Genomic DNA, 12,989 nt, shown 5'->3' with positions numbered 1-12,989 from the left:
GTCCATGCCATTGCTGACAGCAGCGAATTGTTTCAATAAAAAACTCGGCACCCAACGGCAAGAAGTTTCATAGCGAACGTCGAAGCAGCTAGGCCTAGCGCTGCCGCAGTGGTGGCAACGGCTGCCAGCGGATCTGCGTTCGAGAGCGCCGGTTCGAGGTGGCGAAGTAATCAAAACGGCAGCCGTGGTGCCTTTGATTATTGCCGTTTCGGACCTGCCGTTACGACAAAACGTCCGGAAAATTGGACGGCGAAGAGTTCTTGCGTCGGAAATTTCACACGTTCTGATACGTTGACTCTATGGGGTACGTGACGGTGCCGCGAAGCCGTCCAAATTATCGGGAATCCGGAAAGTCAGTCCTTGACTGTACACTAGCAACTCCTCCAGCCGACGACAGGGCGTCAAAGACGATTCATTACGATTCCTGTCTGTTACTCGAGCCAGCATTATTGCGACTTTCGACCCTTTCAGTAAAATTGCCGCTAATTTTCCCTGATAGAGGCCCAAATTCCCTGAGTTTTCCCTGACTTTTTCCAGACAACTAAAAATCCCTGAGAATTCCCGGTTTTCCCGGTTTTCCCAGTTGGTAGACACCCTGCTAGAAGACTAGTAACAATTTTCAGCATATAACCAAAATTTGCTATGCGGCCTGGTGAGGGGACCTTTAAAACCAGTATTATTATAAGCGGGTTCGGCTGTACTAACTTTTAATGCTCGCAAACTGTTTTCATTTCTCCATCTTCCCTTATATAAGCTAATGCGCACCCATGTAAATAAATGCTTCATGCATTATGAGGATTCTCAACTCTCACATTCCCTAAAGTCCCGTCTACCCCACTCGGCTCTCACGTCTCGTGATGTCCAGTTTCCCTGCGCGACACGTAATCTTGCAAGTCAGTGCTGCATTTACAATTAGAGACGGTGCGAGTGCTCTGATGCAAGCTCCACCTGACAGCAAGGATAACTAGCAAGAGAAACTTCTTTTTCGGGTGCGAGACATCGGTGCGTGCGGATAGATCACGCATTCGCCAGAATGCTCTGCAGGACTACCGTAAAAACTGGAATATAGGTCGAACTTTTTTTCAACAACTATTGCGAAAAGTCAACCCTCGTCTTATATACCGGACAGTAGCAGAAAAACTACAGAAGTCTTGCAACAATGGGGAGATGAAGTAAACAGCTGCCATCAGCAGCAGCGTGACGTGGCAACATTGTGGCACCGCCAATTTGAGTTTCCATTTTCACAAAGTTATATTGCTTAAAGGCTGCTTTTCCACATTTTGTTTAAAAATGAGCAGAAACCGACGGCAATTCACTGTCGCCTTCAAGAAAAAGGCGATCAAGTACGCGGAAGCCCACGGCAACCTGGTGGCACAGCGCAAATTTGGTGTATCCGAAAAGAGCATTCGGTACTGGCGGAGGCAGAAGCAGCGTATCACAACTTGCAGCAACTAAAAGAAAACGTCATCCACAACTTGCAGCAACCAAAGAAAACGACCGCAGCGTATCCAGAACCGAAAGACAAGGTTGCGGAGCTCGTCCGGGAGCTACGTGTAAGATCGATGCCTGTGACTGCCGAATGCATCCGTTTAAAAGTGGTAGAGATCGCGTGCGCCTCTGGACCGACGAGGGCGCAATTCAAGGGCTCGCCATCCTGGGTGCGACGATTCATGAAGAGGAAGGGCTTTGCGCTGGATGGCACAGAGGACGATGCTCTATGAGACATGGGCAGCGTGAAGCACTTGTCACCCGACTCCTGTTTGGACGACTCCGATTCGGAGTAGCGCTTGGGCACTTCGTGCCCTTTTGTGTACTGTACACCAGGCCAATTTTTATCAGTATCGCGTGACTATCGACTCGCGTGTTTGTCAGCACCTTATCATCACGGCATGGAGTGGCGAAATAGCGAAAGTAAGCGCATGTGTACGCATGCGCGTATCTTGTTTGTTTCACCACTCAGCGCCGTTAATAAGGTGCTGACAAGCACAGAGGTTGATGGTCGCACGATACTGTTAAAAACTTGGCCAGGTGAACATGCGAGCAGCATTTAAATAAATACTGTCACCACTGTGCAACCGGCTCAGTTGCATTTGTTTCAAGGTAAGGGTTGGTACTTTTGCCACTGAAAAATTTTTTTTTTTCATTTTTAGAATTGGTTAGTTGAGGGGAGTCGACCTATATTCCGGTCCAACCTATAGTCCGGTTTTTACGGTAGCTCACGGAAGGATTCCTATTCATATTCAAAGAGTGGCACCAGCATGGGTGAGCACAATTGCTTGGATGTGCTTTCATGGGATCACACACACGAATTACTTAGGCGGCAGTGTCAAATATAGGCAAACATTATTTGCTCGGTATCCTTGTGTGGCGAGTCAAAGTTCCTCGACTCCTTGGCGTTATCCATCAACATGTTCTGATCTGTGTGTGTATTTTGGCTTGCTGACATTGTTATATGAAAAAAGCCCCCCCAGATCTTCTCTCTCACACCAGCTCTTACTTGCACCTGCACAGAAACGCCAAACGCGTCTGGGAATTCTACGTCCCACGGTACTTACTAGCAATTGTAAAAACGCCACCTGGCCGGGTTGCTGTATCTTGAAAGCCATCTACAAGGGGTACAGACTCCGTGCTGCGGTGTGTTTTCAAGGCGTAGTTTGCGATGATGCCGAGCGGCTGCACGAAGTTCAAGTCACTCGCTGCTGCTACCGCGTTTCGCACTGCAATGTTTTGACAGTGAGTTTCCGCGATCGTTGAGTGGGATGTGTTCACCATGCTTGTTAATTTAGTTACACTCTTGGAGAACTTTCTGTGGCAAAGAAGGGAAAGCTATGGAGGCAAAGCACACACAAGTGAGAGCACTTCTAAAATTGAGTCCCGCATTTAAATCCACGTTACTTTAGGCTGGGGAAGAGAAAAATCACCACCCAAGCACTCCGTACAGATGGTTAACCAGCAAAGCTGAAACATGCAGCCCTGGCGTTTATCACTGGGTTAATCCTAACGGTTCACTAAACGACGGCTTGGTAGGCTGCCGGATCTTTGGTACGCAGTTGTTGCTTGCGCTCGGCTGCCCCAGCCTGTTCTTGTGCCCGGGCTGCATCATCAGTACGGCACAGAAGAGTTCATTCCCGGTTCTGCTCACAGCGTTGCTGATCAAAAGCTGCCTGCTTCTCAGGAGTAAGTATGATGTGTGGCCTACCCATTTCGGAGCCAGAGGGAAACTGCTGCACGCGCGCTCAGCTGCGAAGGAGAGCAACAACATCACTAATGGCGCAGCTAATCCAACACCACCAAGGCCTTTTCATTCCGATCCATAGCGTCATGTTACCTGGCCTGACTGCCATAGAATCTAATGGGAATGCTCCCGAGTAGGCAACAGTAATTTGGCGTTTCTTCTTTCATCACGCCAGCCTTGTGAATGGAAATTTCAGGTCAGGTAATGTGACGTCATGGATCAGGGTAAACCGGCCTTGTGCTATCTTGGTAGTGTTGGCCAATCGGGTGCCTTTTTTTTTTTTCTGCACATGCACATGGGGCTGCGACGGAGGAGTTTTCAGCATACAGGCAACCGACAGACAGACAGACTAATCGGCTAGCCATATGCAGCTTCACTGTAATAAATGACCTTTTGTATGTTCACACAACTGTTTTGTCATGTCCTTTGTTATTAATAGCAGTTTAGACCCCACAGCAATTCTTTGTACAGCTGATGACAGCCATTTGATGCAACCAAATTGTTTGCCATTACAAAAATGTTCAGGCTGTGTTCCCAACACATGCAAGTTCACCAAAACACTATCCATCGGCAATTCTAGGTGCTCACAGAGCATAACATGATCTATGCAGAGAATAAGTCCCCTGAAGACATGCAGCAAAACTCACTTGTTGCAGAAGAGAATTTTCCCTGTGTGCCTTCAGCCACCTCAGCAGTATCCGCAGGAGAATGCTGCAAGCATGGCCTGCAGTTGTTATCTGGCTCCGTGACACTGAAAGACAAAAAATTCACCATTACTGCTGCTGAACAATTTAAAAAGTATGACAAACATTATTAATTGATTAAACAGTTATCAGAATGCACCTGCTTTTAAACAGACGTTGCAAGTGCTAACTGCCTCGAGAACAAATTCAATAACGCAACACACTGCTGGATTATCTGAAACTAGATTTACCAGCCCTTTGTAATAATCAAAGCACCTTCAATATGTTATGTATAGAAAGAAATCGAATCTGCTGAAATTGGCCACACAGGAAACAGCAGGCATTTATTTAATATTAACATTGGCTGGTATATTATGTTTAATGAACGTCAGTGCCCTAATAGCAACTGTTGGCTCCTGTTTATTGACATGTGATTTGGCAATTTGATATTCAATATATACGAATATCCATTCCTCCCATAACATACAAATCTGGATACAGTGAAGCCCGGATAAGGCAAATTTCCATGGAAAAGGTGGCGGTCAGCTGGCTACTCAGTCACAAATATGAGTAGTATTTTCTTTTGCTGAAAACTGGGAGAAACAATGCCACTGCACATGTGAAGCATGATACTCCTTTCCTTACAACTTGAAATGATGTAGCGAAGAATAGTGTGCTTCTAGGCTGCCTGGCGATTTATTAGCTCAACAAATAATGAAGTATATTTTCCCATGATAAAAATCACTTAACAAAAACAATGTCTGGTTTCAATAACATTTCTTATTTCTGTTGGATAACAGGAATATTTAATTTTGCACCATTACATAACTACATTTTCCAAATGCAGTTTGTGGTGACTATTGACCTACCACTCTTTTACATGCTGTTCAGTGAAGCAGGTCATCATTAATGAACAGCATGACAACACCATAGGGAATGAATGAATTATTAAACCTTTGGCCCTATCCACCTTAATACCTTGCTACTTTTTAAATATAAAAACAAATTCTGAATTTGATACAATGCAGGCCACCAAATTAAAATTTAGCTATTTTCCCATACATATTAGATCTTTCGAAGTGAACCAAGAATAAAGCAATGTCCTCTTCAACCTTGTACGGTTTCATCCAGTGGTCCATACGACATGGCTTGACCTCGCTTGATCTGCTACGGTTGTCCCCTTCACTGCCCGCCGCTCGACGCGATTTCTAAGTTCAATCTGTAGTTCTGCCATCTCTTTCTCGTGCTTTTTCCATTCTCGCTTACGCTCACTCTCACGTTCTTGACGCTCGCGCTCCAGTGTTTCTTGTATCATCTCCCAAGCAACCTTAATGCTTTCATCATCATTGCCACTATCTTGAATTGCCTTTTGGATAGTTGGCTTTTTCATCTTTTCGTCCACCTCAACTCCCAATCGCACAATAACAACAAGTCTGACCTCATCAACCTTCTAAGATCCTTGGCAGCTGCACCGACTGATGGTTAGAACTGTTTTCTTTAAATAATTTGCGCAAACACAAAATATGCAACAAATTCCCAATTCCTAGAACCATCAAAATAAACATGCAAAATTTGAAGTCTGGCGAATCAAAAGGAGGAAACCAAGCGCTCATTCACGGATGCAGCACCACGCCATCCGGTTCATCGGTCCGCTGTTCCCTATTCCTCAGGACTCCCTGGGTCGAAGGCTCTTTCTTCTTCGCTGTTCCCAGTTCCTCAGGACTTCTTTGGATGAAGGTTCATCCTTACCACTGTCACCAGTTATGAGATCTTGCCGTTGAGTGCGGGAGTTGGCTGACGTTGAGGAGTATTTTGAGAACTGAAGGTTTATTTACATTATTTACAGTAATAACACAAAGTAATGAACAGTCATAAAGTCATCGATGGCCGGCAGCAAATCGGACGCTGCGGCCCGTGGCAAGAAGAACGAAAAACGAATGAATTAATGAATGAAAGAATGAATGTCTCTTCGCCCTGTTTCTCACTTTTAACCCCTTCGGTCTCTCGGGGTCACGTCATTTTCAGCCAATTGTCGAGCCAGCTCAGGAGTTGTCACTTTCTTCCGATGGTAGTTGCCCGTGCAAGTGCCGTCACATTCAACCCATGGGGTCGCTCGAACGGCTCCACTGTCCGATGGGTGACTTGCCACCGGCGTTGCCTCCTTGCCTACAAGTGCTCAGCTGGAAGAGACGGGTTGTTCTCAAACGACCTTTCAGAGCCGCACAACAGCTTCGCTTGGGACCAAAATCGGCTACCTGGAACCGTGCCAGCCTCCTGTTGCACTTTCGGGAACAGTCAAGCGGGGGGGGGGGGGGGGAGGGGGAAATAGTCGACGTGTGGTGCATGAGGTGGGGGTCGCCAACCTGTCGGACAGGTCCGGGAACGTGGTAGACGCGCCCCGGCGCACCATAATTGGAATGTGATGACGATTGGATGTGGTTGGAGAACTCGAGTGATGCCAGGAAAACTATCAAACTATGTCAAACTATCTGCTTATAAATCCCTAGTACAATCTTTTATCAAATCAGCCCATACAAATTACAGAATCCTAACTAAGTATAACTTGTTAAACATTTAGAAAATGTAAATAACCATCAGCACTTAAATTTATATACAGTCGCAAACTGATTTTTCGGACTCCGAAAATTCGGACATGCTCGATTATTCGGTCTGATTTGTGGCACCGCCATTTTCACCATAGACCATAATGTATAACTGCCGAACGTTCGGACACTTTGCAACGTCTCGTCTGATTTTTCGGACACTCCTTGAGCCAACTCGATCGAGAGCACCATGCATCGGCTCTGACCAGTGCACGGTTCGACTTGCTGAACGCCATTTTTGTTTTGAACGGAGCCACCTTGCTGCCCCACGAAGTGGCGCTACTGCAAATCCCCACTCTTCATCATCGTTTCTGCCTGGTTTGTGGCCACAGCAGTTCCGGTCTCAACTTAGTAAGCCATGCCAAGACAATCCAGCAGCTGATTTCTTTCTTCGTGCACGACACTGTGAGTAGGCCACATTTTTCGTTTGTGCTACTGGTGTCAGTGTGATGACGTGGTGGTGTTTGCATTTGTGTGATGTGTCGAGGTTGTGGTGATGCAATGTGGCAGACGGAAACATCGCGTCAAGTGTCTAATGGCACCGACAGTGCCCACGCAGACTGTGCTTAGGAATGCCGGCAAGTGGGTGCCGGGAGGCCTAGGATTTGTCTCCTTCCGATGTGCTCCCTACTGACGCCTAAATTGTTCTGCCGAGACCTGCGCAGTGGTTGCATTGCGATTCCGGACACCGTCTCATTTGACAGTTTCACAGGTGCTGACACTGCTGTACTGACATGCGCAGAACTTGACAACAGCGAGATCATTCGTCAGGTTTGTGCTGCATCGCTGGACGATGACTCCGAGTCGGAAGATGACGGACCACGTGCTACGCTGCCGTCGCATGCGGAGCGTGTACAAGCAGTGACTGTGCTGTCAGCCGCCTATAGTGACCGTACGACCCTCTCTGACATTTAGGCTTATTTGATTGCACGTAAATGGAACAGCGTGCAACGGTGCATTCACGATTTCTTCAGGCAGTAGGCCTGAAGAAATCGTGAACATGCCGTTGCACCGTTCGGAGTCCCGATTCGGAGTCCGCAGTCCCCGTGCTGTCCGAATAAACGGTCGGCAACTGTACTCCAAACACTTGCATCACATCCACATCAGTGCAACTGCACTGCCCACTAGTGTATGCATCCTGACTTTGATATTTGGGTGTGTGACCTCGCCGCTGCAATGAAATTAATTTTTTTTACTTTATCATGGTAATATACAAACCAAAGAATATCTTATATCTCCAGACCAGCATTCAAACACGTAGAAATATTGAATTTCTGGGGTTTTACGCGCCGCAACTGTGATCTGGTTATGAGGCACGCCGTAATAGGGGACTCTAGATTAATTTTGTCCACTTGGAGTTCTTTAAAGGGGTCCTGAGCCACCCCTCGGACCCGTTGAAATAACAGTATGACGATAGCACAGATTGTTGTGAAAATCTTGGCCAAGTTTTGCTGTCGTACGCAGTGCATGGAGCTCACAAGCCCAGCATGAAGTCACTTTTCTCTCAAACGCTCTCTTTTCAAGAGAAGCTTGCTCCTCAGTCTCTTTCTTCTGGGCGTTTTATTTCGCAATAAAGCAGATTCCCATACACAGCTGCTATTGGTAGCTGCAATCTGCTTCAGTATGGTTCGAGAAAGCCTTAGTCAACATCTTATCGACTTCTCTTGTTCTCCACTTGTTGTTCACCTACTATTTAGCATAGATACCGCGGCCGCCACGGGGTGCCACGACGAGTCCACTGGCTAAGCACACTGCGGCTTGCTGAGGACAACCGCATTTGGCTTATGTTAGGCGCATCGTAGGCACCAAAATTGCAAATAGTGGCATCTAGATTAACACCCAAAATGAAATTTGGACTGTTGCCATGGTGACATTTGGAAGGCAGAACATTGGGCACACCTAGCTCCACTGTAGCCTTCGCAGTGAAAGGCATTGAAGGAGTAGAAGCACCACAAAGGTCATGTTTATTGCCAATAACTCCGCCTCTGCTGATCGCAGCTAAGTACTTATTGCAGCAAAATATGTCTCAGATAGCCTACTTTAACTTCAAATGCATTTCTCCTCTTCGATAAAAAGTGGTTCAGCGTCCCTTTGACCCTTTACTGACAAATGTTACCTACAGGCAACATACCAGAAAAATAATAATAATAAATTTCCCGCCGAGTTTTGGTATTGAGTACCAATTACTGGCTAAATGTCTTCAGCCAACACTAAATGACAAGCAGCAGGCGCCATTTGTTGGTTTATACAGGCCAAGATGAAACTTTGACAGTTGACAAGCTATCTTTTGCAAGCACAGTCAGAGGAGACAAACCAATGCAAGAATTCTGGATGCAGCAGTGTCACACAAGTGATGTAAAACAAATGAAATCTACACCTATGGTTCACATATGATGAACACTGCCTTTACAAATTCCAAATGAAGCCATAGGTTGCTTGTGGTGAAGCCCACTTCCAGTTTTCTAGCTGGAGTTTGCCCACTATTGCTGAAACAGTTCCTGCCATTTATATATATATATATATATATATATATATATATTGTTACGTTGCTACATTATAATGTTACTTCACGCGAGAGAAAGTTTCTGAGGGCACATCGATGCAGTGAAGGCATCCAGCAGGCAGCACAGCAAGTTTTTTGCGGCACTCAGAAAGCACACATACTGCAACGTAGTGGTGCACAGAACGGTACAGGCCTGGCCAGTAGAAGCAGCACCATACGCGGTCGTAAGTACGCTTAATGCCAAGGTGGGCTGCAGTAAGGGGCGTCATGCAACTGCTCTAGAAATTATGTGTAGAGATGGCGTTGTACGAGTAAAAATTCTGGTCCTTCAGGGCGTAGGCTGTGACAATAGAGAATGTCGCAGAGGGCGAACATGCGCAGTGTGGGCTCCAAATGTCCAAAATTGAGACATCGACGAGAACACGTAAGCAGTCATCACGCTGCTGTTCACTGCAGATGTTGTGCAGATCAGAAATCGCCAGCACGCAAGAGTAGGTGTCATGCGCATCATATTCAGGGCAGTCGACAGAATGACGGGAGAGGCAGTCGGCATCCTTGTGCAAACAGCCTGACTTGTATAAAACAGCAAATGCATATTCTTGGAACCGTAGCGCCCATCTATCTAATCGTCCAGTGGGGTCTTTAAGTGAGGAGAGCCAGCATAAGGTGTGGCAATCGGTAACCACAGAAAATGTCCAGCCATACAAGTAGAGGTGGAATTTGGCAACTGCCCAAATTAACACCAGGCACTCCCGTTCGGTAATTGAAAAATTCCTCATGGCCAGTGACAGGAGACGAGTGGAGTATGCAATCACGCGCTCTGTGTTATGCTGCCATTGAACAAGTACAGCTCCAATTCCATGGCCACTGGCATCCATGTGAAGTTCAGTAGTGTCAGACGGATCATAATGAGCCAACAATGGGGGAGCCATGAGCAAGCAAACGAGGGCAGAGAAGGCTTTGGTTTGAGTAAGGCCCCATGTGAAAGCAACGTCCTTCTTAAGTCGGTGAATGGGTGAATGATTTCGGCGCAATTCTAGATAAAACGACGGAAATACAAGCTAAGCCCAACAAAGCTTCTTTCGTCAGTGGCAGAAGACGGAACAGAAAAGTTCTGGACAGTGCGACTCTTGTCAGGGTCGGGTTGAACGCCAGTGGCACTGATGAGATGGCTAAGAATGGTAATTTGACGACGTCCAAAGTGGCACTTGGATGAGTTCAATTGCAGGCCAGCGCATCACAAAACAGCGAGAAAAGCCGACAGACACATTAGATGACTCGTGAAAGTTGGTGAAAAGACTGACATCATCTAGATAATGCAGACATGTGGACCATTTATAGCCACGAAGTAAGGTGTAGATCATTCTTTTGAAGGATTTCGGGGCATTACAAAGGCATAACCTTCAATTGGTAGAGGCCGCCAGGTGTTACGAAGGCAGTTTTTTCACAGTCCATGCCATCTACCGAGATTTGCCAACAGCCTGATCAGAGGTCTATCGAGGAGAAGTACTTGGCTTCGTGCAAGCTGTCCAAGGCATCATCAATACGCAGCAAGGGGTAGACATGCTTGCGTGTGATTTTGTTGAGGTGTCTGGAATACAGAAGTGCAAACTGCCGTACCTTTTCTTGACAAGGACAACAGGAGACCCCCACGGACTACAAGATGGTTCGATAACGCCTTTAGTCAACAACTTATTGACTTCTCATTGTATCACTTGTCGTCCAGCATGTGAAACATGGTACCACCGGCGGCGTATCGGATTGGCGTCTCTGGTGTAAATACGATGGGTGACCACCGATGTCTAGGCTAAAGGGCAGTTGTCAAGGTCAAAAATCTCACGGTAAGTTTACACGAGACGGCACAGGTCAGCCGCTCGTCCCGGAAGAAGATCAGGTGCAATCATCTTGCTAAGTTCGTCTGTGAGAGTCTGTGAAGCGGAGGTTCCTGTAAAGGGCGACGGAATTTCGGCATCAAGAGCCAATATCTTGCAATCATTCACACGCAAGGTGTCGCCCAAAGACATGCCCCTGGGAAGAAGTTGAGTCGAGCAGTTAAAATTAAGGAGAGGGAGTGAAGTCGGATTTCCTGTAACAGTGAGCATGGTATGAGGAACGGCCAAGTTTCTTTCAAGCAGTATGTCAGCGGTGGAACATAGTACATGGATGCTATCAGGAGCAGATGCGAACGACAGTAGAGTGACGTATGTAGTGGCTTCAGGCGACAGTCATGGATGTCTTCGGGAGAGCATAACCGTGGTTGTGTGACTGGTGGACTATGGCAGCCGTGGGGCAGTTCAAGCTGAATGACACTCGACGCGCAATCAAAGAGGACTGAATGGGATGGTAAAAAGTCTAAGTGGAGTACAGCGTCGTAAGGGCATTGTTCCAGAACAGCAAACAAAACAGTCGTTAAGCGCCCCATGATGCCAATGCGAGAGGTGCACATACCAAGCACTGTAGACACCGTTCCTCTGTCGGCAATGCGGAGGGCGCCTGATACAGTGGGTGTGAGAACTTTGTTCAGGCATCGGTGCAATTGGGCACTCCTCACAAATACGTGCGTGCCAGTGTCAATGAGTGCTGGGACACTAGCGACGCCATCGACTAAAACGTCCATTAAGTTCTGTTTGGTCGGCCAAGTGATCAGAGAGTTCTGCAGTCAAGTCATCAATGCAGCTTCACCTCCAAAAGCTGCATCGCTTAGTTTTCCGGAGATGGGCATCAGGGCTACATCGGGGACGGTGGGCGTGACATCGGAATGACGACGAGAGACTGTTCCAAGGAGCACGAGCATCATTGTTTGGCTGTTGCGGTGCCAATGGAGGCTTTGTTCAGGGTGATAAAAACTGGTGAAAGGCAGTCACAGAGGGGAGGAGGCAGTACAGTTGTTACAGTGACAAGCAACGTGACCGATATGCCAGCAGGCAAAACAGATTGGCCAATCGTACGCGGTTCGCCACTCTATTGGATTTCAGTAGCATGCAGGATACCACGAACCAGTCGATGGACCTGGAGCATGAGACAGCTGTGTGGCAACGGCACATACAGAATGAACTCCAAGATTAAAGAGTTCTTCGCGGACTATTAAATTGTGCTGTAGGCAAATTGTTTGGCTCACTCGGGCAGGAAAGAAAGGCTGCAGGAGTCATAGCTTTAAGCTCTTGCCGCACTATCCGCGTCAGTGCTAAAGCTCATGCACAAGAACAGGCTCGTGCAGCCGAGCGCAAGCAGCAACTGCGTACCAAGGATCTGGCAGCCTACCAAGCTGTTGTTTAATGAACCATCAGGATGGATGGATGTGTGTTGTTTAGTGGCGCAAGGGCCAGATATGGCCAAAGAGCGCCATGAGTTGAACCATCAGGATTAACCCAGTGACAAACATTGGGGTCACATGTTTCAGCTTCACTGATTAACCATCTGTACGGAGTGCTCGGGTGGCGATTTTTTATTTAGCGATACGTTATGAAATGTGACATATGTGGAATGCTCTGTTGCCAAATAAGGCTGCCAATGCTGTGAATGTTCATGTGTTTTTTCACAAAGTTATTGTTGTAACTGCAGCATGAACCCTGACGTAATATGCTGTAATGTTGTGCTGCGCCATCATGTTGCAGTAATGCTGCTATGAAAAAATGCTCAGTTGATCATAGATTGCTCATTTCAGGCAACTGTTCACATCTACTCCGTACTTCGTCTTGTATACATTTTTATTCATGTTGTGGTCACTGCACTGTATTCGTACGAATTGCCTGGAAGAATCTCGAAAAGGCTTACAGCATGAATGAGTTAAATAAATACAGTTAATTCCTCAATTTAACGAAGTCAATGGGAAGCATAAATCATTTTGTTAGATCAACAACTTTGTTGAACATAGAAGGAAACACTGAAACATTGATGCAAATTATATCATTAATTCATGTGCGAAAAAATGTAATTTTCACAGCGAACATATGCATTTCTTTTAA

General features: G+C 46.6%; 1 protein-coding gene across 6 annotated transcripts in view; it reads right to left on the bottom strand.

The window, feature by feature from the left end:
• The window catches only part of poe (E3 ubiquitin-protein ligase-like protein poe), a 549,262-nt gene that overhangs the window by 508,918 nt on the left and 27,355 nt on the right, over positions 1-12,989 (bottom strand). For all 6 annotated transcript variants that reach the window (XM_065455076.2, XM_065455078.2, XM_065455079.2 and 3 more), the window contains exon 3: positions 3,883-3,986. In XM_065455076.2, the coding sequence (XP_065311148.1) occupies positions 3,883-3,986 (104 nt within the window). The remainder of the gene's footprint in view (positions 1-3,882; positions 3,987-12,989) is intronic.

The sequence above is a fragment of the Dermacentor albipictus genome, chromosome 1 (assembly GCF_038994185.2).
Source record: "Dermacentor albipictus isolate Rhodes 1998 colony chromosome 1, USDA_Dalb.pri_finalv2, whole genome shotgun sequence".
Taxonomy (NCBI): domain Eukaryota; kingdom Metazoa; phylum Arthropoda; class Arachnida; order Ixodida; family Ixodidae; genus Dermacentor; species Dermacentor albipictus.
The sequence above is the reverse complement of the archived record's forward strand: the minus strand, read 5'-3'. Positions and strand labels throughout refer to the sequence as shown.